The following is a 12,247-nucleotide window of genomic DNA, read 5'->3' on the forward strand; positions in this document are numbered from 1 at the left end:
TTACTGCCTGTTGTCTGAATGTGTCCTGCTCCTTCCCCTCCTCCCTGGTTCTTACTGCCTGTTGTCTGAATGTGTCCTGCTCCTTCCCCTCCTCCCTGGTTCTTACTGCCTGTTGTCTGAATGTGTCCTGCTCCTTCCCCTCCTCCCTGGTTCTTACTGCCTGTTGTCTGAATGTGTCCTGCTCCTTCCCCTCCTCCCTGGTTCTTACTACCTGTTGTCTGAATGTGTCTTGCTCCTTCCCCTCCTCCCTGGTTCTTACTACCTGTTGTCTGAATGTGTCCTGCTCCTTCCCCTCCTCCCTGGTTCTTACTACCTGTTGTCTGAATGTGTCCTGCTCCTTCCCCTCCTCCCTGGTTCTCACTGCCTGTTGTCTGAATGTGTCCTGCTCCTTCCCCTCCTCCCTGGTTCTTACTGCCTGTTGTCTGAATGTGTCCTGCTCCTTCCCCTCCTCCCTGGTTCTTACTGCCTGTTGTCTGAATGTGTCTTGCTCCTTCTCCAGGACTTTGACTTCTTCACTGTGGAGCTGGAGAAGAGTGTGAAGGGGTTTGGCTTCAGTATCCGTGGAGGGAGGGAGTACAAGATGGACCTGTTTGTCCTGCGACTGGCCGAGGACGGACCCGCCATCCGCAACGGGAGGATGAGGGTAGGCTGATGACGATGTCACATCCTGCGCTGAACTAATACTCCCCCTCAACATACCTACAGTAGCTTCTCTCCCAACCCTGGTTTAGTGGGATATTAATAATAATTCTTTGCTAGTTTTAATTGTCTGATGATTATCTTGGCAGCAAATTTCCATTTTAAGCCTCGTAAGAAAATAATCTGCTAAAGCAGTGTGGCTGAGTGTGTGAAGGATTTGGGATGTTTTGACACCTGCTGGGTTAGTGGGTTTACTGGCAGCAGAAACGTTTCTCTAGTCTAGTCAATAATACATTAGGTACTATGAACATTCAGATGAATAATTAAAGGATGGCTTCTTTTACCATTTATAGTTTTCACGTTTGTCCGTTTCGTAATGTTCTCTTCAGGGATAGAGGGTACTATCTGCCGGTCACCATCTGTTTAACAAACAAAAAGAAGACAATTATTTTCTAAATTGAAGTTCAAATGTAGTACTCTTTGTAAAAAGATGCAGAGCGTGCCAAGCTTTTAGTTTTTCCCCAAGTTCACGCCTTCCTCCCATCACCTCTATCAAAGTATGAGTCACTCTCTCTCAACAGCTGTATATGTTCTTGTAGCCTGCTATGTTCATCCAGAGTGACTCTGACCACTTTATGGTGCAAAAAAATACAGAAATCTCACTTTACTTTTCCGATATCAAAGAGTATATTACAAGTCTGTCATAGCAGTTTTTCTATATCTCCTAAAGTATCTTGATCGTCTCCTACCCGTCACACTATTCTCTCTGCCCAATCTCCCTAGTGTGGGCCAAGAGCGTTCATTATCTGTAATGAACCTGTCAGAGATAATGTGTAAAACGCCCCGTAGGGATACTACTCTCACTCCGCCACGGCAAGGTAAATGCAGCTCGGCGGGCCCAGGCCCAAAAACATCGACTGGGGATGGAGGGATAGCTAGCGGTCCTCGTCTCTCTCCAACGCCCGGGCCGGGATCGTGATTTATCCTTCAGTAATCACAGTTTTAAAGGCCCACTCAAACTCTGCAGTCCGCCACACAAAGGCCCAGTTTGAACTCTGATCATGGGGGAGATGAATGGTAGAGGGGGAAAGGTAGGATCATCTAACACCGCTGTTGAAATGAACTGGGATGGGCCGGCTGGCTATATAGTATACTACATTTTACACGACCAAGGAATAAGGCTCAGGCTCTGGTCAAAAGTGCACTATATAGGCAATAGGGTGCTGTTTCACACACAGCCTTAGTAAGCTTGGCTGGACTCGAGATAGCATCTAGAGGAGAGACAATCCAAGGATAACCATGCTTCATCTGGAGCCTGGAGGTCATACTACTGGGGAAGCTGTTGGCTTGGTGTTCAATTCTCCCATCCCACCCAGTCACTTCCTATCCATTTAAAGGGGAATGACTCAGGCCGGCCTCAGGCATTCACTAACTGTCAGAAGGTGTAGATGGACTGGCTGCCCAGCTCCGCTCAGATCAGCCTAATAACACTTAATGACTCTCCTTCTCTCCCTGTTGCCAGGCAGATTCTCTCTCCTCAGCTTTCAGATTACTTCCACTATTAACCGAGGACTTTTCCATTTGTTACAGTAATTGGTTTATACATTTGGTGCCGCAGCACAGGGTCTTCTACACTATTAGTCAAGAGGGCACTGGTCCCATTCCCAAGTGAAGGAAGTGTGTTAGTGAGATCCTTCAGGGGATATGCCTGTACAATTGGCCTCCGACCTTGATGTTGTAGTCATAGAGAGGTCACAACCTTTTCACTGAAGTGCTGGAAGGGAGATGTAGTCTAATTAGTGAAATGAATAGGTTACTACCAGGTCTTCAGCTGCTAATGTCCTGGGTCATATTCATTAGGAATATGTTTTGCAACTGAAAACGTAAACAACAGTTTCTTATTGGACGGATTCAGGAACACCCTCCCTGTTTCAGTCCATTTTCTTCAGTTTGGTACGTAATGAACAACGCCCAGAACATTGGTATTCAGGAGGGTATCCTCTTTAATCTCAGCCCTCCTGCAGGGAAGAGTCTGTCTGCCATAATTCAATCTAAATGACATTATAAAAACGGCTGCAGGAATTAATGACAACTGACACCACATTCATGAGTGCTAATTCTGATTAGAGCTTCACACTGGGCGTTCTGATCCCTCTGCACCACTATGATTTATAGATACACATCGATCCTAATAAATTGTGATCCACAATAAATGTTCCTCATTAAATGTGTGCTTTCATACATAGTGTGTGTGCTTATCTCAGAGGCCTGCCAATAAATAATTGTGTTGGTGGTTGCGGCAGTGTGTGCCAGCGTTCTTCCATAATTTGTTCAGCTAATCAGGGAATTGGTGTGAACTTGTCACGCAATGTAACGCATGTTTATATAACACAAGGTGCTCAGTGGGTTGGTGATTTAGAGGTTGCTGTCACAGTGGTCTATTGTCTAATTATTGTCTGTGCAGTATCTGCATGGCAACAGGATTTCATGCACATACACACACAAAATCCATCTACCTATCTACAGTATTGCGCTCTCTCTCTCTCTCTCTCTCACTCACTGTGTTGTCTCTCCTCCTCTCCAGGTTGGGGACCAGATCATTGAGATCAATGGGGACACCACCAGGGACATGACCCACACCCGGGCCATCGAGCTCATCAAGTCAGGGGGCCGGCGGGTGCGTCTGCTCCTGAAGAGAGGCACAGGGCAGGTCCCAGAGTATGGTGGGTTTCCCTTCTGTCCCTCTAACCCTGTGTTTACCCCTCCCCAGGCCAAGGCTAATCCAGCTGTAACACACTCAAATCCACCTGCTTACCTTCTAATCTCATCTGATTCCAGTAACACTATAATCACATTTTAAAAGTCACACACACACACTTCTAAAATGATTACGTCTATAGATTATTCTTTACTCGGGCCTCCTGAGTGGCGTAGTGGTCTAAAGCACTGCATCTCAGTGTTGCGGAATCACTAATGCCTGAGATCAATCCCAGGCTGTGTCATTGCTGGCTGTGACTGGGAGTCCCATGGGGTGGCGCACAATTGGCCCAGCGTCGTCCGGGTTAGGGGAGGGTTTGGCCCAGCGTCGTCCGGGTTAGGGGAGGGTTAGGCCCAGCGTCGTCCGGGTTAGGGGAGGGTTTGGCCCAGCGTCGTCCGGGTTAGGGGAGGGTTTGGCCCAGCGTCGTCCGGGTTAGGGGAGGGTTTGGCCCAGCGTCGTCCGGGTTAGGGGAGGGTTTGGCCCAGCGTCGTCCGGGTTAGGGGAGGGTTTGGCCCAGCGTCGTCCGGGTTAGGGGAGGGTTTGGCCCAGCGTCGTCCGGGTTAGGGGAGGGTTTGGCCCAGCGTCGTCCGGGTTAGGGGAGGGTTTGGCCCAGCGTCGTCCGGGTTAGGGGAGGCCCAGCGTCGTCCGGGTTAGGGGAGGGTTTGGCCCAGCGTCGTCCGGGTTAGGGGAGGGTTTGGCCGGGGGGGCTTTACTTGGCTCTTCGTGCTCTAGCGATTCCTTGTGGCGGACCGGGCGCCTGCAGGTGAACTGTGTTTGCTCCAACACATTGGCGAGGCTGACTTCCGGGTTAAGCGAGCAGGTGTTAAGAAGCGCGGTTTGGCGGGTCATGTTTCGGAGGACGCATGACTCGACCTTCGCGTCTTCCGAGCCCGTTGGTGAGTTGCAGCGATGAGACAATTTTGTAATCACGAAATTGGGTAGAAAAAGGGGGTAAAAATGACAAAACACATTAACTTTATAACTATAACTCTGCTTATGTCTGGCATGCCTATCTTCTAATGTAGTTATATTTTCTTTACCCATAGCAATGTCTTTCTCTCTACTTAATACTTTAACACTGATAAACTTGTCTTTCTCTTGACTAACAATAGTGTAACTCTTCCTTTCAAGGCGTCTGGTTTAACCCTAATGATTGGTATAGGTTGTTACTCCCCTTTCCTTAGGAATGGTACCTTCCAGTCTCTCCATGTGCATGAAAAGTGACAAGCATGGCTCCCCCTATTTCTTCCTAATGGGCCACTCTAAAGACACGGTTTGTGACGATCTGCATGTTCCAGTCTAATTCTACTTGGTGTTGTGGTTTGTGGTTTGGTGTGTTTTTGTGTGCCCATGCCGTGTGTTGCAGCTGTGACTTCCTGGTCAGAACACACTGGCTCCTCCTCTCCACTTCAGTCACAGTGACATCAACCTAGTTCCTCAGCTATTATGGCTTTCAAGACAACTGGGGGGGAAATGAGGTCAAATCATGACGTCACCGATCTTCAGGTCGGAAAATCTGAGCTTTATAAAGATGCCAGAGTTTGACCGTTCAAAACTAATTTTCCCAGTCGAGGTTAGTTTTTTCCTGAGTTCCCTGTTGTCTTGAACACACTTAAGTCTGAGATGTCCAAGTTCCCAGTTGTCTTGAACGTGGCATATGTCCACATAGTCATCAGGCCAGCCCAATGGAATTATTATACTGTATGTACACACAATAAATACATATTACACATTTAGAAAGATCCATGAACCAACTTTTACAAAATAGCGATTCAAACTGACAGCCACTATCGTCTAGATAGATTAGTCAGAAATATATAGGCAGACTATTTTCTGTGATAAAATCCCACCGTGGTGCACGCTGAGCCTTCTAACAGACATATATGTTCCCAGCACCTCAGGGAATGACAGCACCTAGCGGCCCACTTGGTAATAAATCCTGATGCGTCAGACTCTCCCATGGCCTCTGTAACAGTCACACTCCGGCCTGTGGGTAGTGAGTTAGCGCAGAGGCTAGCACTGCACACGACTCTTCCACAGCCAGCCATGGCCTCCACTGTGAAATACAGTCATCAGTACTTGACTTTGGCAGGTGACCAGGGTCTTTAAACACAGGAAATAGTATTCTGTCTCCATCTTCGCTGCTAGGAGACTTCTGATTTCCTCTCCCAGTCAGCGACTCTCCCCGGCCATTTATGACAGAGATTTTTTGTTATCTATTTCTGTCTCTCTTTTTCTCTGTCTCGCTCCCCACCCCTCTCTCTCTCTCTCTCACCCTCCTTTCCTCCATCAGAAAGGGTTTTTCTATTACCTGCCCGAGGGTGACATAAAGCTGTGAAATACGCACCATGAGCCCATTACGCTGTCAGCCAGAGGACGCCATATTAAATCACCAGCGTCACTTTTCATATCAACTATCAACCTGTGTGTTCTGGGCAGAGCAGTCACATAAAAGTGGAATAGCCATTTGTAGCATGGATGTGGGGGATTGTGTGGATACGTAGATGTTTTACAGGCCTATGTTTATCTGCATACTGAGAGGATGTAGTATTTATGGAGTTTGATGCGCTGCTTCTGAGTATTTAACTACATGTTGCAAAGCGGCTGTGTATTTTCAGCTAGTTTATACAGTACTTTGCGGAGGAAATGGAATTCAAAGCTTATAAAAACTGCATCCTGATGAAACAATGAAGTGGAATAAAAGGCGGTTGCCACATTTAGTGCCACACAATATGATACTGTGTGTGTGCGCGTGCATGACGTTTGTGAGCATGTGGAAGTGTGCATGCTGTGTATTGTGTGGATGAATTAGTGCATGTGTACATTTGTCCCCTCATACAGAGTAGAGTACCAGAGTATGGAGGCTGTTTTAAGGTCGGATCCAGTCAGCTAGCTGGGCAGCAGGGCCCTCACCCCTTAGAACGAACAGAGCCGTATCCAAGGTGACAGCAGGCATTAGCTCAGCACACATACTCCCTCCCACAATCCTATTGGGCCACACAGCCTCCACGGGAAACAGGTCATCACTTCAATACACCAAGCAGTGGCTGATGGGTAGGGGAATGAGCTGGTGTGAAATGTCCAGGGTTTCAGAGCGCAACAGGAACCTGCATCGACTGTGAGCCTGCTCACTGAGCTCTCTCCAATCACCAGACCTCCCTAGCTGGTCTGGGAGTTCATCTAGTCTGTAATGAGGCCTCATGGAGCTAGCCTAGCCTAGCCTCCCTCTTTCCCCATGCTAATTAGAGGATTGGCGCTAGCCTCCCTGGAGGCTTCCCTGCCTACCTGTTTGTAATGAATGATAACCCTGGGACTGCTAGCTCAGCGATGCAGAGAGAGAAGCTAACAGACCTTGTGAGCTGCAGCAACCTCTCAGGAGAAGGTAGAGCCCTCTAAGTTTAGCCGCTACCGTGGTTACTCAGCCCAGAACACCGGTGGGGAGTCTCAAACCCCCAGATTCTCTCTCCCGAACCAGGCTGAAGCACCGCCTGATTCAGCACATCATCCATTCCATTAAACCTGTTTTGTGGTTTTTCTGCCCGCTTCTTAGAAGTTCTGAGGCGGGAGCTAGGGAAGGGAGCTAGGGAACTGAGATGTATGCTGCCTAAAAGTGAACTTGCAGTGTGTGACTTTATAGGAGTGAAGTGATATTTCACTTGCAGCCCATACCACAAAGACTGGGTTTGATTGTTGTGATTGCTACAATATGGCTGCTGTCATCCATGTAGACTAGAGGCGTGTTTTTTGGCTTGGTGTGTGTTGTTTGGTTAAAGCTATAGATTCATAGATATCTCTATAGGGCGAACTTCCACTTAAGTCAACTTTTCACTCAGTCTCCTACTCACTCAGACATCCATGCATGACTAAGTAAATGGAAGGTAGGATTCGCCCCTGACTGTTAAGACTATCCTTTCCCATGTCTAACTGTGCGTTTGTGCCCCAGCAGACAGTACCTCCCCCTGGGATGCACGCCCTTCAGCCTCCCCAAGTCTGTCGGAAGTAGCCCTGCCCCCAGACACTCTGACCATGCCATCGCCCTCATCTCATCTGACCCCGCCCCAGCAGCCCCCTGGCCCCGACCTGGCTCACCTGCCACCGCAGGAGGTCCCGTGGGAGCCGGCGGCGCAAGAAAGCAGGAGGGTGGAGCGCTCCCAGAGCCCCCGGAAGGCCCCGACTGAGCCGCATAATCCGGATCAGACCGGCCACCGGAGGAGGGACCGCGACCAGCCCAGTGGGAGTGGTTGCAGTAGTGGGAGGGCCAAGCAGAAAGAAGGTGGCAGGTCCACCTGCAGAGGGAGCGGCCCCAAAGAGGGAGGGCCGGTGGGGAGGGATGAGCAGCTATCTGGGGGAGGGGAGCCCAAAAGCTCCTCCAGGGGGAGGTCTAAGGAGAGGATAGCTGGGGAGAGCAGCAGCATGTCCCACGGGAAAAGAGAACCCACCCAGTCCCCTACGAAAGACTCCAAGCCCTCATACACAAACTCTAACGGGAACGGCGGCAGCGGTGGTGGTACTCAGAGCGGCAGCAGCAGTCACCCACACGTTAGTGTCGGGCATCAGGGGGAGCCGGCGCAGGAGAAGCCCAGGTCCAGAGAGGCAGAGAGGGGACCTGGAGAGACCCGGGCCTGCCGCCCCACCAAGAGCACCAGCAGCGGCAGCACGGCAGCAGGTAGGAAGGCCACCGTGTCCCCTGGGCCTTGGAAGATCCCCGGCTCTGACAAGCTGCCCAGCACCCTGCGCTCGGGCACGTCCACTGTGAGCAGATAACACCTTGGAGTACACCCACCACCACCAGACCGGGCTACACTAAACCTGGCTCGCCCCTTCATTGGCTCCCCTCACCCTGCCCCCACTCCCCCACCCCACCCTCTAGACCTCAGATGTAAAGGGGGTTCCTCCATGCGTTTTTAGAGAACCATTTTTATTTATATTGTACTCTAAATTATTTTGAGAGATATTTTACACCGACCACCTTAAGAACTGGAAAGCATCCACTTAAAAATTCAAAACAAGAAGAAACCAAGCAGAATGTGTGTAGCGTGACTGGATCCTTGAGTAGTGTTATTAAGGGGTCCGAATACAGTAACTTCATTTGGAAGTGCTCAAATCCCCACAGCACTCCAGTTGAGGACGTACATGCAAATTGAACCACTCACCGATTGGTTGACTGTGACACTGCAGTTTTTTTATACAACGGAGTCTATTTTATGAAAAGGAATGTTGAAGAGGGGTTGCCTGTTTTTGTGTATTTTGAAAAGAGAGAATGAAAACCAGAAAAAGAGTGTACGCATTAATGGAACTTTGCCTTAAATAAGAGACTGTGCGAGACTGAAGAAGCTATCCCGAGTAATCTATCAAATGATATAGAAATAAATCTATTATATGATGAGTATTAATATGTGGGACGTGATCATCTCTAATGCATACCTAGTTGGGCCAATGGTCGTTCTGAGACGCATCCTAAGCTAGACGAGCGAAGGAACACAACACCGGTTTTCAACACTCCCTTATAACTCCACAGCCCAGCCTATGATATTGCATTTCTAGTCTGTGTTGGACCCATTCTACGAGACTGCAGTGGACTCTTAAGGGCTGTCCGTGCTCGAGTCATCAACGGTTGGGTCACAGGAGATACATTTCCCCCTCACTGTGCTTCGCGAACAAAGCAATTTGCTGAGGTTTGTCTGGTGGACACTGTGGAGAGAGTGAAGGCTCATGGGATATCGGGGCAGAGTGCCTTACGATCAGGGACCGACGGACAGAGAGGTCTGTTATGGACTTAAAGAACCTAGAACACTCTCTAGACTGATGTGGTTCGATCCAGGCTGCAGTCAATACCAACGTCCCAATATTCATATACATCTGTGCCATGACGGACAGTCATGTTTTTATATCTGATTGTTGAAATTTGTTCACTATATTTACAGACCCCACAGTATTTATTTGGTCAGAAAACGTTAGCAAATCTTTCCATTTCCTTAGATTGAAGTTAGTTCCACAACTTTTTAGGCTTCTGTTGGTATCTCATCATCAGATATCGAAACGTCTAGACAGGACATCTCTAACAGATGGTGTAATCAAGCTGTAGCTACACAGAATGACGTGTTTGGGTGAAAATATGGCAAGTGTATGAAAGCGGGAAACTACACTAGTACTTCTGGTGGGGATCAGAGAGGGAGAGAAACATTGCCATTTGTCATGAGCTCATTCATCACAATGTGTCTAATGGTCTGTGGCTTCACTTAACGCTGTTCATTTACACAACACATGAAACACTTATCTCCCAAAGACGCATATTTATACATTACAACGGTCTGAATATTCATTTCCACATTTGTTTAGTCTCTAAGTGATGCCGTCTACATAGCCAGCTACGTTAATATACTGTATATATATATATACACACATCTCTCTCTACCAGATTGTGTCCCAATTAACTTTGGAACTCTAGACAGTGGAGGCTCTGTCTGCACTTTACTATTACCAGTTTACACACACACACACACGCGTCCCTCAGAACCGCCTTGTCATCCGATGACTAAGGCAGTTTTTTATTTTTTACTCTCTCAAACCCTCTCTGGCCGTGGGACTCACAGAAGCTAATTCATCTGTCACTCTGATAACTATTATACTGTACATGTAGATGTGGAGAGACTACAATCATCTAGTCATTATGAACATTGACAGACACAAGAATCATTCTTGGTGATAAAAGAAAAGACATTAAGGAGCAACCCGAATGTGTCCCCTTTAGTTTCTGCAGACATCTGATTTTTGAGTGGTAATTTGCAGTGTGTCGAGCTAACAATCCAGCAAAGAGAGGACGACATTGGCAGAACAAAACTGTCCCCCTCGGGTGGAAGAATTGCAGACAGTCTTTCAGAATAGGAGTAATACGAGAGAGGTGAGTGATGCTCGGAGGCCGTTGGAATCTCTATTTACCAGAGGAAAAAATACTTCTTTAAAAGCACAAATTGGTTCAGAGAATTGCCATATAAATTGTGCTGGGGAACTGACCTGAGTAGACAGGAGTCTGTGGCTCAGCCACTGTCTGGGCCTGTTTCCATACTTTAACAATGCATCCTTCCTCTCTTCCTCCTCTCTTTCCTAACATCTTGTAAGAACAGTGGTTACTTCAAGTAAGTAGGCAGCAGGTAGCCTAGAGGTTCAGAGCGTTGGGCCTGTAACTGAAAGGTTGCTGGTTTGAATCCCGAGCTGCACCTGTGCCCTTGAGCAAGGCACTTCACCATAATTGCTCCGGATAAGAGCATCTGTTAAATGACAATAAAGACATATATAATAATGTAAAGCAGGTACATGTTCATTCATGTTAAGTGTCACTGGTTACTTCAAGAAAGGATTCATTTGAACAGTGCCACTGTGTGTTCACTCCACACACAACCATTCCTATAGTGTCTGGACAGTCCTGACTGTATACTGCACCTTCATCACTAAGCCTATCATGACTTCTGTGTAGACTGGAGACAAGGAAAAATGTCCTTCCTTCGTTGCACAGTTCGCCGCTTTTTCTCGTCAGAGCAGTCCCCCATTGAGGCAAATATCAGTACTTTTCTATGGACAGATCAGAAGAGATAGGTTTATCTAAAACGGTGAGTGTGTTGAAGACTGACGGCATGTAGAATACATGAACCCCCTGAGCCTACCTAATGCAGCAGGGTATCACTGTGTAGTGTTATTATTAGCCGTGTTATTGACCTTGTACAGGTGTGTCGCTATTATAAATATGACTCAATGTATTATTATGGATAGTCCCAGACTATAAGTGAACGACCTATTTTTATGAAATGCAACACTATGGATATATTAACTTTTGCAGAAATCTTGTTTACCGTATGATATTCTGAAATGCTGTCAAATAAAAGCTTGACACGGTGTAAAGTATTCAATTAAGATCGAGCTGTCACTGATTAATGTCTGACGGCGTTGACGGATGGCCTTATGGCAGGCGAACGGCTTGCCCAGGGGTGTATTCATTAGTTCACGCCGCAGTAAAACGTTTTGCAACAAAAACAAAGGAGGTCAGTTCCTCCGTGTTTTTGGCTTGTTTGCTTCTGTTTTGTTCCAAGTGAAAACAACTCAACTTTCCCAGAGGTACCTACGGCAGGATCTCCGCCAACCTTATGACCACATGAGGGCAGTGCTGTGTAAGGAAAGAAGGCAAATCACTGATTTCAAAATGGCTATTGTACATTCTTGTTGTTTCCACTAGAGAGCATTGTAGACTCGTTTTTGGTTTTCTGCATCGTTTCGTAGCATTTTCTTATATATAAATGCATAGGTTATTTAACCTATTCCAAATATTCCTCCTGCGATTTTAACAGGCACTCGAATCTGGTCTACTTTATTTGAGATATGTACAATCTGACTGGTTAAACTAGGCAACAACAAACATGTTCACTTGGCCTTAAAACTACCTTTGTCTGCCATTATTTTTGGTAAAGGACAATTGAAAGAGATATTTTATCAAATCTATGTCATACTTGACTTTACTAGCTAAAGTCTTGTAAATGTACTTTACTTAAGTAATTACATTTTGATTAGATATTTATTGCCCTTTCAATCAGCGCATTTTGACTAGAATTCTAGAGTTGTGTAATCTTCACTTTTTAATGTCACAGCTATCAAATCAAACTATTTGTCACATGCGCCGAATACAACAGGTGTAGACCTTACCGTGAAATGCTTACTTACAAGCCCTTAACCAACAGTGCAGTTCAAGAAGAGTTAAGAATCAGCACCTGCGAATGCGGAATTTATGTAATGAATTCCGATCTTAATCAGCATTGTCGTTCCTTTCATAAAGCGAGGCTTACTGACAGCTATCTGTATGCA

At 47.0% G+C, this 12,247-nt stretch overlaps 1 protein-coding gene across 8 annotated transcripts in view; it reads left to right on the plus strand.

The window, feature by feature from the left end:
• Positions 1-11,299, plus strand: part of magi2a (membrane associated guanylate kinase, WW and PDZ domain containing 2a) — a 263,465-nt gene extending 252,166 nt beyond the window's left edge. For 6 of the 8 annotated variants that reach the window (XM_029742871.1, XM_029742872.1, XM_029742873.1 and 3 more), the window contains 3 exons: positions 500-643; positions 3,224-3,362; positions 7,344-11,299. In XM_029742871.1, the coding sequence (XP_029598731.1) occupies positions 500-643; positions 3,224-3,362; positions 7,344-8,161 (1,101 nt within the window). In that variant the 3' untranslated portion in view covers positions 8,162-11,299. Of the gene's footprint in view, positions 1-499; positions 644-3,223; positions 3,363-4,559; positions 4,671-7,343 lie in introns of all 8 variants that reach the window. The other 2 variants (XM_029742877.1, XM_029742878.1) reach the window with 2 other exon arrangements.
• Positions 11,300-12,247: the final 948 nt, after the last annotated feature.

The sequence above is a fragment of the Salmo trutta genome, chromosome 40, assembly GCF_901001165.1.
Source record: "Salmo trutta chromosome 40, fSalTru1.1, whole genome shotgun sequence".
Taxonomy (NCBI): domain Eukaryota; kingdom Metazoa; phylum Chordata; class Actinopteri; order Salmoniformes; family Salmonidae; genus Salmo; species Salmo trutta.